The sequence below is a fragment of the Parasteatoda tepidariorum genome, chromosome X2 (assembly GCF_043381705.1).
Source record: "Parasteatoda tepidariorum isolate YZ-2023 chromosome X2, CAS_Ptep_4.0, whole genome shotgun sequence".
Classification (NCBI taxonomy): Eukaryota; Metazoa; Arthropoda; class Arachnida; order Araneae; family Theridiidae; genus Parasteatoda; species Parasteatoda tepidariorum.
Genome location: NC_092215.1, coordinates 30,793,302 through 30,806,572, shown reverse-complemented (window position 1 = coordinate 30,806,572; position 13,271 = coordinate 30,793,302). Strand labels below are relative to the sequence as shown.

The window sequence follows — 13,271 nt, the reverse complement described above, 5'->3', positions numbered from 1 at the left end:
TTAATGCAGCTATTATATATCGAGACTTACAAAAAAAATCTCATACAACAGAGGAAAAAAATTTGTTCCCCAGTACAATTCTTATTTTTTGTAAGTCCCAATAATCCAACACTAGATTAACTTTTTTATATATGAAAAAGAATTAGATCAAAAATAATTGAATTAGATCAAAAACAAAGCTGTAGCCTTTCTTCAGCTCCGTTTTTAGAATTATCGTAGAGGAATGAATCAATATATCATTCAATACAAATTTTTTCAATGCTTATGTTATGCTATAAAATATTCGCGCACAAAAAAAAATCAATATGATTGCCATCTAGCGAGTAACACCTGAAGCATTTTTGTGAGTAATGCAATCTTACACAACAGTTCCTGCTTAAACCTAATCAAATCAAACACTAATCAAATTAAACGCTAATCTAATCAAACACTAATCAAACCAAACACTTATCAAATCAACACTAATCAAACTGAACACAAATTAAATTTAATTATCTTACTTTTTACCAGTCATTTCAATTAGTTCAGTTAAAAGCATTCAGTTAAGTCACAGTTAATAAATTATATACTTTTCTTGCTTCCAGTTATAGTTATATTTCTTATTTTAACTTTGTTATGTTTTTTTGCTTTTTGTTGTTATTCTTAATATTTTGTTATATGTGTTAATTATATGTAATACCGCTGAAAATATCCAAGGTCTGTTAAAAAATCTCACACAACAGTTTCTGTTTGAACCTAATCAAATCAAACACTAATCTAATTAAACACTAATCTAATTAAACGCTAATCAAATCATGCACACATCAAATCAACACTTATCAAACTAGATACAAATAAAATTTACTATCTTACTTTTTACCAGTCATTTCAATCAGTTCAGTTAAAAGCATTCAGCTAAATCCCAATTTATAAATTATATACTTTTGCTGTTTCCAGCTGTCGTTATAATTTTCATTTTAACTTTTTATGTTGTTTTTCTTTTTGTTTTTTCGCTTTTTGTTGTTATTCTTAATATTTATTTTATGTGCTGCAACGATGTATGAAACAATGTGCAACAACGATTATATAACAACTATGAAAATATCCAAGATTAGTTTAAAAAAATTTCATGCAACAGAAAAAAGCAACAAAAAAATTCCGGAAGAATTTTTCATTCTTTGTAAGCTTTTATGAGGGCAGATAATTCAGCCTTCGATTTACTTTTTAAACATAAAAAATGGATTAAAAACGCTTTAATTAGATCAGAAACATAAATGTGACCATTCTTCTGCGCCATTTTCAAAATAAGCATTGAGGGCGCTGGCCACAGATAAGCTCAACTTAACCTAAATGTCATGAATAGCTCTTGCAAATCCACAGCAACTATGAAAATAGCATATTTCAAAAAGCGTAAAAGACAGCAGAGTCTTCCAAAATATCCTTAAGATATAAGCCATATTGGATTAATGTATATAAATAACCGAGCAGACATATATAGACCAGAAATCCTACATTGTTTAGATAACAAGCGATAAAATTTAGTTTATTCAAACAAATTACGTGCATTCTTCATTATTCCTTAATCGTTATCATAAAAACTATATATTTACAGTAGTTAACATACAGGTTATTATAAACTACACTGACGGTTTTTAGAAAATTTATTGCGGAAAAAGAGATTTAAATGCAATGCTTGCAATGAATTCTGTGACAAGGCATAAAAGTTTATTCGCAGAATTCTTATTTTTAGTTCAAAACTTATCCGGCATATGGCGCTGTAAGTCCCTTTTAGCGTTGTTTTCGTTGCATTTTGCATTTATAAAGATCCCGTTCTCCGATTACGGAGATTGTGACTTATAGTGGCCATTTTAAAAATACTGTAATGTGATTTCTATTCATTAAAAAATTTCAAAAAATTATGATGTGATATTTAGTTCTTTTTTTTTTAATTTGCAGGTTTTACAGCGCCATCTGTATCACAAAATGTGAACTAGAAACAAGGACTTTTAGAGAAATATCCATGCTCTATCCCATTTTCTCCAAGAATTATTTTCATTTTAATCATAACCGTTTTCAAAACACCCTAACTGTAATTAAGGGCCCCTGAAAATAACAAGTTAACTTTTTTTTTACATCTTTTACCTTGTTTTTCTTGAATGCAACATGAATCTGCAAGGTGCTTTAATTTCCTCACAAAAATCAGCAAACTTATTTAAAAACTATCCCAGATTAATCCAACTATCGATTAAAATATAGTTTTTTAAAACCCTTCCTTTCACTCTCAGTCATGTCTGTTTATGCCGCCGACAGACTCACACGTTAATTACAAATCCGTTATGTTTAAAATGGACATTAAAGCCTTAAACTTTTGGAGCTCCCATTAATTGGGTTATAATTCATTCATTTTAGACAAAGAGGCTAAAAACAAATGTGAAGGGTGATGCTTAGAGAACACCAAATTCATTTCCAAAACTAACAAGCTCTGTATCATGCAGTCATGTTTAGTGTACATGCACTGCTCTAAAGCAAGTTATGTACAGTTTTTATCAAACAAAATTTAAATCAATAAAAAAATTTCCAATGCTTATGCTATGCTTCAAATTATTTATGTACCAAAAAATCAATATGATTCCCGACTTCCGAGTATAACCTAAATCTATTTTTGTAATTTGAGTAATGCAATTTTCCGGTATGAACCTAATCAAATCAAACACTAATCAAATGCTAATCAAATCAACCTTTTATCAAATCAACACAAATCAAACTAGACTTTTTTTAAGTGTTGTTTACGCGTAATAATGATGTATAAATGTTAATCGAAACAACTAAACTATTGATCAACTAAATTTCAAATTAATCCATAAGAAAACTTCTACAAATAGAATATTTTATTAGAAATAAAGATAGGATTAATGATATGAAAGAAATTAATGGTTTTTTGATGAAAGTAAAAGTTTATAAATAGAGCCAAGTAGAAAATGTTAGATCTAAGTTGCGAGTGTCATGAATCGATTAGTAATTTGAAGTATAAATCAAATAAACCCTGCATTAAAGCAAAACGAAAAAACTACTATTTGAAGAGAAATAAAAAGTTTCAGTTAAAAATAACTATTCTAATACAGAATTCTTTTTTAAAAAGAAGCCTTTTATCTAAGCCAGTACTCAAACAACAAAAGCGAGTCATTATTTCGCCAAATACTGAAAGAAACATTCGTGTTTTCCGTATTTTGGTATTCAAAAGGACTAGCTTTTTACCTTTATTTGAAACGAATTTCGATTATATCGTGGACAGTATACTCAAAATGTTTGACGGCTATCATTAGAAATGTGAAGTTGGAGTTTCTACGAGAAAGATGGCATGTTATAATTCTAAAAATAGAAATAATGCAGCTATTTTTAAGTGTGTTGTATTTTTTATGATGAAAACCTATCATTAAATAGATTTTGAGCATGTAATCTCCTTGTTACTGATTTTGGATTGAAAAACTGATGTCTGAATATTTTAAGAGACATTTATTGTGAAAATTTGATGTTTTTTGTGCATTAAACAGTTGTGGTATGCTGCCGTGTAATTCTGAAAACAACGTAAGTGCCTTATGATGCACTGTTGGAATTTTCATTCCAAAATTAAGGTAAAATTACCGGCAGCAATCTATTCATTCAATTAACCTTAAAGTTTACGGTAAAGAAAGCTTTTTACCACTTCGGTTGTGAAACCGTTTACAACTAGTGTGGTTCAAAAACATGAATACAAAATTAGGCTGTTTTTGAACCATTTACATCTAGTATGCTTTCAAAACCGTAAAAAAGATATTTAACTGGACATAGGAGCTAAAATTTTTGTTAGTTAATGGGCGTTGGAGTTGGTTGTAGTTGAGTTGTGTTTTATCAAATGAGCAGCGGAATGTGGTTTAATTAGTTTATCTGATTGTTTCATCTATCGTAAGAGATCGGAAATGCTAGACTTTTTTGTGCTAAGCAGATTTATGGTACTGCCATCTATGCGTGAATGAAAGTATCGTATTCTAAGAGTCCAGGGACACAAATTGGGTAGTGTAGGACACTGAAAACTATTCATGAGTTAAAGGGAATGGGGGGAATAATGTGGTGTCAACGCTGGGACTAGAACTCCTGTTCTGTTGTTGGTCATGAGATTGATAGATTAGTTCTCTCGTCTATAACATGTTCCCAGCTGCAAGAAATTAAGCTTCATTTCGTAGGTCTAGTCGGTGCGATAAAATTCTGGTTGTTTAACCGTATTAGGTGAAAACAGTTAATAAACGGTTTTCCCACAGTTAATAGTTGAAATACCATTTTTTTATGGTTATTTGACTATTTAGTTTGAATCTGGTAAAATAACAGTTAAATAAATTGTTATTTAACCATTTTTCCAAGAAATTTTTAACAGTGCAGATTTTGAGAAAATAGGCTTCATAACTATTTTCTTTCTATTGATAAAGCTAAAATAGAATTTTTGTACTTCAAATACCCAAAAAATCTGTAAATTAGCACAGAAATTTCACGGAAACCAATTGCTGCGCTTTCTGATAAAGATTTTATAAAGTGGAGGAAAAATAATAAATGAAATTTAAACATCTAATTCATTCTGTCAACTGTTTAAAAAGCTCACCAGGAATAAATAAGGTCAATGTGATGCTATGCATGAATTTTTAAAGTACTAAATATAGAGGTGGAAAAAATAAATTTAGATCAATTATACTGTACCCCAATATTCATATATTAAAACATAAATTTCGCTACCACTGGAAAGGAAAAATTGCCATTCAAGGTAAAAGCATTGTGTTATCTCTGAGACTTTACAACTTTTCAACACGGAACTAGTTATTCTTCCCCTAAAAAGGTTTAATATTTTCTTTTCAATGTCAAAAATTCCGCTTTTTCTTCCACAGAAAAGCCAGCACTCAAATGCTAATTCAGAAAGAAAAAAAATACAGTTTAAATGCAAAATATATGGCACCATTTATTTTAAAAGTTAGAATTTGAAGGAAATCGCTATGTCTTTAAAATCTAATTTGGAGAATAAAGTTTGCAAAATTAATTTTAAATCAATCTTTGTCGTTTTACTTTTAGTTACTATTTCAGAAGGAAAATAAAAACTAGCCAGTCAATTGCTGTTTTTTGAAGAAAAAAAATGCAATTGAAATGCAAGTATATGGAATTATTTTAAGATTCCGAAAAAATATTTACATTATAAAATGGTTTTGATGGTGAAAATCTGTTGCATCAATTTGTAAAATATTCTTACAGTAAAACGTTTAAAAAATAGCCTTTTTTCCTCGGTTAAACTTGAGATTGTATTGCTATTTTTGAAGTCAATATCAGTTTTAATGCAAACTGCATGGCATTAGTTATATTACTCAAAGTCGTAACATTGATATCTAAAAAATTTAGGTTTTCCGGAACAAAATCTTGAAATTTATTTTTAAAATATCGCATAAATGTTGAAAAACGGACCACATTCCCCTCCTTGATACTGCTATTGTCATTCAACTGCTATGGTTGAAAAAAAAATCACATTTCAAATGCGTCATTTTAAAGATAGTCTTACAGCTATATGACGTCATTTTAAAATTTGTCTTACAGCTATATGACGTCCTTTTAAAGATTGCTTTTCGAAGAAAATATCTAGATCCTAAAGATATTGGATTCGCGATGCAAATTTCTGAACTGAATGTTTAAAAAGTTACTGATCATGTAGAAAGTTGATCCCCAATTCCCTAGAATAAACTTATCACGTAATTAAAAAACTTTAAATGAATTATGTTAAGTAAATGACACAATTTTAAAGCCTTCCAGTTGTAAAAGATATGTAGGTCATCAAATTATAAATGTCATGATGCGAATTTGTAAACCTATTTTTTTAAACATCCCTTGAAACATTAAAAAGTTTGACAAATTTCTCAAGATAAACTTCGAAATTTTATTAATAAGGAACTTTATTTCCTCATAATGTTATGCAACTATATTTTGATCAGTATGAAAAGGATATAAAAATCTAAATAAAATTCAAAATGTAAATGCAAACGATGTTGAGAGATCAATGAAGAAAAATTTAATTTATATAGTTCGTGAAAGTTCTTTCCGATTTTTTAAAATGTCCTTCGAAACGCTAAAATTTAATCAAATTTCTTAAGATAATATTCGAAATTCTATTAATAAGACAATGGAATTTTCTCATAATATTATATAACTATATTTTGATGAGAAACAAGCATATGAAACTCTAAATAAAATGTATAGTGTAAATGCAAACGATATTCAGAGATCAATGACGAAAAATCGGAATTATATAGTTCGTGATAGTTCTTTCCAATGATTGGTTTAAAGAAATTTGTATGATCCAACTATATCAGATTTTTTGAGATACAGATCACTGGCACCAACCATTTGAGTGATAAATGAAAGTTTTAAAATAAAATAAAAGATAAAATGAATATGAAGTTGACCGATATGTATAGAACGCATAACGATAACAGCTTTATCAGATAAAAGCTTTTTTAAATGTTTAATAAGAGCTGTTGGAATTATAGCGATAACTACAATCTTTATTTTGATATGAGGTAATAGTACACAAAATTTGTGATGAGAATTTAAATAACTTGGTTGATATATTTAAAGTTCATTCAACTAATATTCGACGAATAAAGCAATTTAAAAAATTTACGTGTTAATACGGAACACCAAAATTAGTGAATGTCGAATATGTCCAGATAATTTCGATTATCATAAAATCACTTTCATGAAAATTCGAAAGGATTTAGTAATTCTTTTAAAATTTCTCTCCTTCACCAGTAAATGCTGACATTCTATATAGGGAAAAGAAATCTTTTTTTTACATAACAGTATTTCTCATTTAGACAAACAAATTTTGATATCATAAAATATAACATGCACTGATGAACTAATTCTAAGGAAATATCTATTAAACTTTTTTTGTTGGTGAGTGTAACCCCTATAATGTTGATATTCAGCACGCACTGATGATTGGATTGTAAGGAAATATTTATTAAACTTTTTTTGATGGTGAGTGTAACCCTTAGAAATGTTGATATTCAGCTGATTAATGCTGATTAAGAAATATAAGGAAATATTTATTAAACTTTTTTGATGGTGAGTGTAACCCCTAGAATTGTTGATATTCAACTGATTAATGCTGATTGAGGAATATAAGGAAATATTTATTAAACTTTTTTTGATGGTGAGTGTAACCCCTAGAATTGTTGATATTCAGCTGATTAATGCTGATTAAGGAATGTAAGGAAATATTTATTAAACTTTCTTTGATGGTGAGTGTAACCCTTAGAAATGTTGATATTAAGCTCATTAATGCTGATTAAGGAATATAAGGAAATATTTATTAAACTTTTTTTGATTGTGAGTGTAACCCCTAGAAATGTTGATACTCAACTGATTAATGCTGATTAAGGAATATAAGGAAACATTTATTAAACTTTTTTTGTAGTGAGATAGCATCTAGAAATGTTGATATTCAGTATGCACCGATGAAATAATTACATAAGGAAATGTTTATTAAACTTTTTTTCTTAATGGTGAGTATAACACCTAGAAATTTTGATATTCAGCACGCATTGATGAACGGGTTGTAAGAGAGAAATAAACGAAACTTATTTTATTCAGCATTTACTACTGAACGCAGGAATCTTCCAATGTATGCACGAAAAAATTTTATTAAGCTTTAATTTTGATTGAATATCGAATATTCACCGAAGCGTCTATGTGAATGTTGATATTTACTGAATTTCGGAATTTCACGGAACATGCATATCATGAAAATATTTGAGATGTTTAATTTCTAATTGCTGTTTAATTAATATTAATTAATTCATTTTCATAAAGACAAAGAGGTATCTTTTATATGACAATTTGATTTTTGTAAATATTTTGGTTGTTTTTCGATAGAATTGGCTACATAAATATTTCAGGTAGCTTCTATTGGGGAAAAAACTAGTTTTTATTCAAAATTTTTAAAAAAAATATTTTGGGCTGAGCTAGTTCGGAAACAAGCCTTGTTAAGTATGATACAAAAAGCTGACGGCAACTGCTTTATTTCGAAGTTGTATATTCTTCTTCAGATTTTTGAAGACAAAATAGTTCCAGTATTTATTTTGTCGTAAACAAAAAGATTTTTAAAAAGTTTTGTTGATTTTGTTATCATAGAATATTCCTTGTTTGAAGATGCTAATTTTTATCGTTGTTTTTTAAGTTTTTATTAAATTTATAAATTTATCTCAAGTAGTTCAACCATCCTTTCTGAATATTTATCCTCAACGAAACGACATTAAGTACAGTTAACAAAAAATGAGTAGAAAAGTAAATTTAAGGTTAAAAATGAAATACCTTAAACAATTTTGGATCTAATGATCTGTACTAATAACAAACTAAATTCTAATGACTACTAAATAATTGCTTCCATGTAAACTAAATACTAATACAACAGATGATAATTTCAGTAGTGAAACCAGACACAAAACCTAAGTTTCTGTGAAATTTTCAGGGATTCAGATTTCAAACCCTCAAAATATGGGGAACTTCACTCATAATATGAAATATTACCCATTAAATTTTTCCATCATAAATATGAGTATTTGTAATTAGTTATAACAATAATTTTTCTTTAGGGTGAGAAAATAAATAAAAAAACGCTTTTTTTTACTTTTGTTTATCAACCTTTTTTTTATAAATTTTTGCATTTTAATTTGGTAAATTCTTCATTCGCCCTTAAAAAACGGACATAGAGATATTTTAAAATTTACTATTTCTTAAAACTTGCAAAATTTTAAATTTTTTTCTGCAAAAAATTCAAAAAATTTTGAAAAATAATCATTGAAATTAGTTTTTTATGTGCTATTTCATTTCATAGATATCAGTAATGAAAATAGGTCCACTGAATTTCAAATAAGTTGGAAAAAAAACTTTTTATTTTGAGTGAAATTGCTATAAAATGCTGTACGTATGGTCTTGGCTTTATTTACAATATCGCCCATTACTTATAAAATATATGCACGTTACTCAAACTTTTCAGAAAAGATCTTATTGTTCTGGTACAAACATATATTACTTCCAAAAAATTTTTTTATCTTTTTATTGTGTGTTTAAATTATCTTAGACCTCTTAGAGTTGCTCAACTCATTTTTCTGGGAAATCAAGTAATGTTCAATGTTTTTAATAGATGGCAGCACTATGCAATAAAATGAATTTATTTCACTTCATTATTCGTTCATTTATTTATTAATCTAAACAGTAACGGGCTTTAACTTACGGTTAAAGTAAGATCTTTTAAACAGCTGGTAAAAAAAAAGTAAAATTAATTTTTGTTTTTCACTTCTGATTTTAATTTTTATAAATAATTTAGCAACCTAAAATAACAGCATGATTTCACAAGGTAAAAAGTATTTATAATTAATAAAGATACATCTAACGAGAATTGAACATTTAATTTATTAACTAAATTTAAATTTATTTTTGAATAAACATAAGAACTCACCGCAAATGCAAATGTTGCTGGACTGTGTCTAAGACTGGCAAAAGCTAGAAAACAAAAAAAATTTCATAATTCACAATTTTTTTTTTTTCTGCACATTTACAAGTTGGAAATTTAATTCTTAAAAGTCAAATAAATTACAAATATCAGTTACAAAATGAACTCTGTGCAAAACCATTTACATGCCTAATTTTTTAAGATGTTCAATATTATCAAAAATAAATAAATAAAAATGCAAAAAATTTCTAGTGTTTAATTAAGTTATCGAATCGGAAAAGCAATCATGATAGCGATAACCATAAAGTATTAACAATGAATAAAACACTGAATGCATTTTTTTTCCTTTTGAAATTTTTCAAATGTTATCCTTTCTTTTTTTTTTCTTTTTTTTTCTTCTTTTTTTTAATTAAAGTAGCAGTTAAAATGCCAAGATACTATTTATTACACTCTTACTTTTTACTTTGTTCAATGTTCCGCTTTTTTTTATTTTTTCGATTGGCATTTTTAAATAATAGTGAATTTGAGTGGTTTTTGGACTGAAATTCTCGCCCAGAAAACACATAATTTTTCCATTTATGAGACAAAATATAGATAAAATAATAATAATATATTTTTTAATATAAATTATTTGTAATAATAGCAATATTAAATTAATTTCATTTCTTTTAATGAAGCGAATTTTTCATCAATTAAATTAATAAAACAATATGTATTAATCCTGAAATTATGTAAGAAGAAACAAACTTACTTATAGCAAGTACACTTAATATTAAATTGAGAAATACGGATACAAAGCATATCGTTATTGCAACAATACGCAGATGTTCTTTCTTTTTCTTTTGGAACAAGGAATCTTGAGGCTTAATAGGTATATCATCTGAAATAAAAAAACAAAGATGAGATATTATTGTTATAGGTATAATTTTGTTAAGTTACAAAAATTTGAACCATATAAGGAATTTATTATAAAAAAATCACTCGGTCCATTTAAGTACTTTTTTGTAGAGAAAAAAAAATTTTCACAGCTAGGCATTCGACATAGAGATAGAGATGAATTTTTGTTGCATTACTAACTTACAAAAATATACCTGTAACAAGAGTGAATAACTAGCTATGGACAATATATTTTATTTTACAACCGTCGTTAAACAGTCGACCCAATTCTGGGTTTACGACTATCAATGTTCAACTCCGTATCCTTGTAATTTTGATCACAATCCAGAAGACAAGGGAACTCCCGGATCAGTACCCCCAGAGGTTTTGATTTGTTATGGGAACTTGGTGGACTACGTGACCCCGACAAATTTTAAGTGCATCAATCACCATTTACTACACGGGGAGTCTTCGGCCTGCAGGGATAGAACCCACGACCTCTTGGACATGGGTCCAGTGCCCTACCAACCAGGTTATCTCGGCCCAGCTACGGACAATACAATATAAATTGAACCACAGAACTAATTTCAAAAATATCCTAAAACAGCCAAAAAAGAAAACAAAAACAAATTTTATCCAGACAGAGGCATTCGACATATAGATATATTTTAGTATCATTACTAACTTATGTATCTATTACGAATGAGTGGACAACTAACTATGGATTTCACTAACATCATAAGAGAGCCAAAAAATAAACATATTACGTCAAGATATTTGATATATACTTATATTTTTGTAACATTATTAACTTATATACCTATAACAAGAGTGAATAACTAGCTACAGACAATATATATAAATTGAACCACTGAACTAATTTCGCGAACATCCATAACATAAAAAGGATTAAAAGCATATTCAATTCTTCCTCCCCCCTTCGACAGATGAGTTCATTCAAGAAGAGAGAGGTCTTTTAGCAACACCTCCTACAAGAGAGAAGGCCTCAGCACCGATCAGTTTAGTAGTCCGTCGTAAGGAACATGAACTGTGCAGTGGAGGCAAATACGAAGATGCCACTACATTCGGGCTGCTAAGTTGCGCACTGGGGGAAATACAAAAGATCTCATTACGTTTGGACAAATAAAGGATCAAATTTCTTCTTTATGGTAAACCGTGTTCAGGCCTTCTCTAGGAGGGATTGCTCTTAAGCGCGTGTATAAAACAAAGAATTTTAATACACTCTTATTTCTGAAGACACAATAAATATAAAATTATTAAAAAATGTATGTCAATACGAATTTGTCAATAACTGTGTAAAAGATAAACGTTCTAGAAAAGCAAAGTGTTTTTCTGCATATCAATATAAACTTCGTGATGTATTAGTTTCACATGAATTACTATGTGTTATTAGTGACTGAAGAAAATATATGATTATAACAATAATGAATATACACTTAGCGAACTTCCAAATATTTCCAACCTGACTTCTTCATGGTAAGTTCATTATGTTATGTTTATTCTTTAAGCAATAAATCTTAAGACACTAAAACTTAAAGATGCTACAAGTAATTATAAAGACATTCCATTTTTATATCGATTTTTAATTTTGAAAACGTTAAGTATAGGTTTCATAATAAATAAGTTTCACATGAACTACTATATGCTCTTGATGAAAGAAAAAGTATATTATAATAATAATGACTATACTCTTAACTAATCTCCAATCGTTTCCAGCATATATTCTCCATGATAAGTTCTTAATTTCATATTTATTTATAAAGCAATAAATCTTTAGATACAAAAACTCTAAGATTGTATTCTATATTTAGATTTATTTTTGATGTTAAAAAAGTGAAATATAAGTTTCATAATATATAAGGTTAAGATGAACTACTGAATGTAGTTAGTGAATGAATAAAATATATAATTGGAACAAGAATTAATATGCACTTAACTAACCTCCAAATGATTCTAACCTGCATTCTTCAAGGCAAGTTCTTGTTGCCATATTTATTTATAAAGCAATAAGTCTTAAAATACTAAAACTTTAAGATTCTACAAGTAAAGGATTCAATATTTACTTCTATTTTTAAAGTTAAAAATGGTGTGGTTTAGATGTAGTTAACTTTAACTACAGCAAATGAAAAAGGGAATGAAAGTTTTTGCGATCATTTATCATTTTTAATTGTTTCAGAAACTTATGCAATGTCTTACACTTATAAGATTTAGCAATACGCAGACATCGTTTTCTAGTTAAAATATGTTGCCAAATTTACAAAGGAAACTTCTATCGCGATGACTATTTTCTCCAAAGAAGGTGAATAGTTTGAAATCCTTTCCAAATAAAATTTGTACCAATAAAATCTCTGATCTACCCAGTAACTTTAAACCATAATATAAAATCGCATAATTCAAAAAGTGTTAAGCAATGCAATCTCAACGTTAAACCATAATATTGACAACTTGAACCATAATACGGTACAATTTGATGCAATTTCAATGAAGTGTTGAATTAAACCATGTTCCGTATAAACTGAACCATTTCCCCGCTCAAGTTGAACAATGTTCCCATATAACTTGAACCATAATATAGTGTAACCATATTAAAGTTGCAACAAGCTTGAACTAGTTGAATAGCGGTACAACAGGCTCCAAAAATTCGAACATTGTTTACAAATAAAACATATAATGATATTAACTAGAAAATTACTGAAAAACTAATCCTTACTAAAATTGTATAGACTTAAAAAAATTTTCAAAGTGATGGACGAAATAATAACAATAAGTTTCTCAAGGAATCAGGAGATCTCGTTATGTTTTTAATAGTTTTGCAAAATATTTTTACAAAAATTAGTATATATATATATATATATATATATATATACATTCGTGA

At 28.1% G+C, this 13,271-nt stretch overlaps 1 protein-coding gene across 1 annotated transcript in view; it reads right to left on the bottom strand.

Annotated features, from left to right (window-relative positions):
• Window positions 1-13,271, bottom strand: part of LOC107440930 (transmembrane protein 163a) — a 32,003-nt gene that overhangs the window by 13,651 nt on the left and 5,081 nt on the right. The window contains exons 2-3 of the mRNA XM_016054020.3: window positions 10,251-10,379; window positions 9,506-9,549 (exon numbers count right to left, since the gene is read on the bottom strand). Coding sequence (XP_015909506.1) covers window positions 9,506-9,549; window positions 10,251-10,379 — 173 coding nt within the window. The remainder of the gene's footprint in view (window positions 1-9,505; window positions 9,550-10,250; window positions 10,380-13,271) is intronic.